General features: G+C 64.2%; 1 protein-coding gene across 1 annotated transcript; it reads left to right on the forward strand.

The window, feature by feature from the left end:
* The first annotated feature begins 236 nt into the window (after nucleotides 1-236).
* On the forward strand, nucleotides 237-1,888 carry FOXD2 (forkhead box D2). Its single transcript, XM_031604649.2, is given in 5 exon segments — nucleotides 237-1,088; nucleotides 1,091-1,120; nucleotides 1,122-1,161; nucleotides 1,164-1,222; nucleotides 1,224-1,888. Coding segments are annotated over 5 exon segments (1,338 nt in total). The 5' UTR covers nucleotides 237-371; the 3' UTR covers nucleotides 1,716-1,888.
* The last annotated feature ends 643 nt before the right edge of the window (nucleotides 1,889-2,531 follow it).

A 2,531-nucleotide genomic window follows, 5' to 3' on the forward strand; every position in this document is an offset into this window, starting at 1 on the left:
TCCCCCCCCAAAGCATCCGCCGCACCCCCAGCATCAGAGATATATTTTTATCCCCCCTCCTCTCTTCCTTTTATTATCATTATTACTATTATTTGTCACTGCCGCTCTCCAGCTCCCTGCCCAGCCTCCGCGCTCCCCGTCTCTCCGCCCCCGCCCCGCGCCCCCTCCGCCGCCCCTCCCTCCGCAGCCACCACCCCGCAGCCCCGCCGAGGCTCCGCCAGCAGCGAACGGGGCGCGGAGCGGCGGCTCCGGGCCGCGGAGTCCCAGCGGCGGCCGCAGCCCCTCCGACACGGCGCGGCCCCGGGCCCATCCCGGGAACCGCCGCTAGGTGGGGGGGGGAGCCCGGCCCCGGCCGCCCCGGCCGCACAACAATGACTTTGGGCAGCAGCGGCGGAGGCGGCTGCGGGATCATGTCCGAGCGCTCCCCGGAGGAAGAACCGCTCTCCGACGTGGAGGACGCGGATATCGACGTGGTGGGCCCGCCCCAGGACGGGGGGAAATACAGCGAGGACGAGGAGGACGACGACGACGACGAAGAGGACGACGAGGAGGAGGGCGGCGGGCCGCTGGGGCTCTCCCTGCAGCGGAGCGGGGCCGCCAAGGCGCGCATGGGGGGGTCTCCGGAGCGGCTCTCCCCCGCCGGCGGCTCGGAGCCCGCGTGCGCCCGCGGGGCCGCGCCCGGGGAAAAGCCGCCCGCGGGCGGCGGCGGCGGAGGCGGCGGGGGAAAGAACCCGCTGGTGAAGCCGCCCTACTCCTACATCGCTCTCATCACCATGGCCATCCTGCAGAGCCCCAAGAAGCGGCTGACGCTGAGCGAGATCTGCGAGTTCATCAGCGGCCGCTTCCCCTACTACCGGGAGAAGTTCCCCGCGTGGCAGAACAGCATCCGCCACAACCTCTCCCTCAACGACTGCTTCGTCAAGATCCCCCGGGAGCCCGGCAACCCGGGCAAGGGCAACTACTGGACGCTGGACCCCGAGTCCGCCGACATGTTCGACAACGGCAGCTTCCTGCGCCGGAGGAAGCGCTTCAAGCGGCAGCAGCAGCTGCACCCGCCGCACCCCGAGCTGCTGCTGCGGGCCGGGGCCGCCGATCCCGCCGCCTTCCTGCCCGGCTTCGCCTACGGACCCTACGGCTACAACTACGGCCTGCAGCTGCAGGGCTACCCCCCGGCCCCCCCGCACCACCACCACCACCACCATCCCGCCGGCGGCGGCTCCGCGGGCGCTTTCCCCTTCTCGGCGCCTCACTGCCCGTTACCGGCTCCGCCGCCTCCCTCCGCCGCCTCCGTCTTCTCGGCCGCCTCCGGGCTGCCCTCGTTCCTGGGCGGCGAGCTGAACTGCAGGAAGTCCTTCTACCACCCCCAGCTCAGCCCTACGGCCCTCCCCGCCGCCCTCCTCCAGACCCTCAAGCCGGACCCCACGCCCGCGGGCAGCGGAGGCACCACCACCACCACCAACCCCTCCCGGCCCTCTTTTTCCATAGACAACATCATCGGGGGGGCCGTGCCCCCGCCGCCCAGCACCAACCCCAGCGCCGCGCCCGCTGCGCCCTACCCCTCGGGCCAGGCGGGCCCCCCGGCGCAGCTCCTGGCCGTGCTCAGCCCCGCCTTGGCCCCATCGCAGCCCCACGGCGGCCTGGCCCACGAGCCGCTCCTGCAGCCCTCGCAGAACTTTTCCGCTAAAATCACAAACGTGGGCAGCTGTCATTTTTAAAGCGTGCTGCGGAGAGGAGAGGGAAAAGGAGAAGGGGTGCGGGGTGGAGGGGTGGAGGGGAGAGTCGCGAACCAAACTGCCCCTTCCCAGCTCTCCTCCAGATCTCCCCTTCCCTCTCCCCGCTCTCCTCTTCCTCCCCTCAGTCTCCTCCCGTTGTGTTTTAAGGTAGGAATTTTTTTTTTTTTTTTTTTTGTAATTTTATTTCCAGGCTCTGTGGCATCCGGATCTGTTTGTGTCTCTTTCGTAGGCGAAAAAAAAAAAAAAAAAAAAAATTATTATCAGGAGGGGGGGAGGGGGGGGAAATAACCACATTTCACCCCGCCAGCACCAAAGCTTATTTATAATGCGGCCATAACATAACCAACGTTTGTGGGGGACGGGGGGGCAGAGAAGGGTCTGAGGGTCCGAAATATTTTCTCTGAGAGGTTCGGGTGTCCGAAAATCACAGCAGAGAATGCGGGGGGGGGGGTTCGGGTTGTGCGCGCTCCCGGTGTGTGTTCACTTTTCCCCTTCTCTCAGATAAAATGTTTCAACGGCCCCGTCCACTCTTTATTTTCTTCGAAGCTTTGGGTTTGGCTTTAAAAGGCACCGCTTTAGGGTATGTGTTGAAGAAGAAGAGAAGTCGGTGAAACTCAGGACTGCGGTTTAATTATTATTATTATTATTATTATTATTGCTATATATATTTTTTTCAATGGGACGTTCAAATGTACGTTGAAAGCAGATCCGATCCGTCTCGAAGTTCGGAGATTCCCACCCCGTTTTTTCGCTCCCCCTTTTCCGACCCCATCCTTGCGTGGGTTTTTGGTGTATCGG

This window comes from Phasianus colchicus, chromosome 9 (genome assembly GCF_987193195.1).
Source record: "Phasianus colchicus chromosome 9, bPhaCol1.hap1.1, whole genome shotgun sequence".
In the NCBI taxonomy this organism is placed as follows: Eukaryota; Metazoa; Chordata; class Aves; order Galliformes; family Phasianidae; genus Phasianus; species Phasianus colchicus.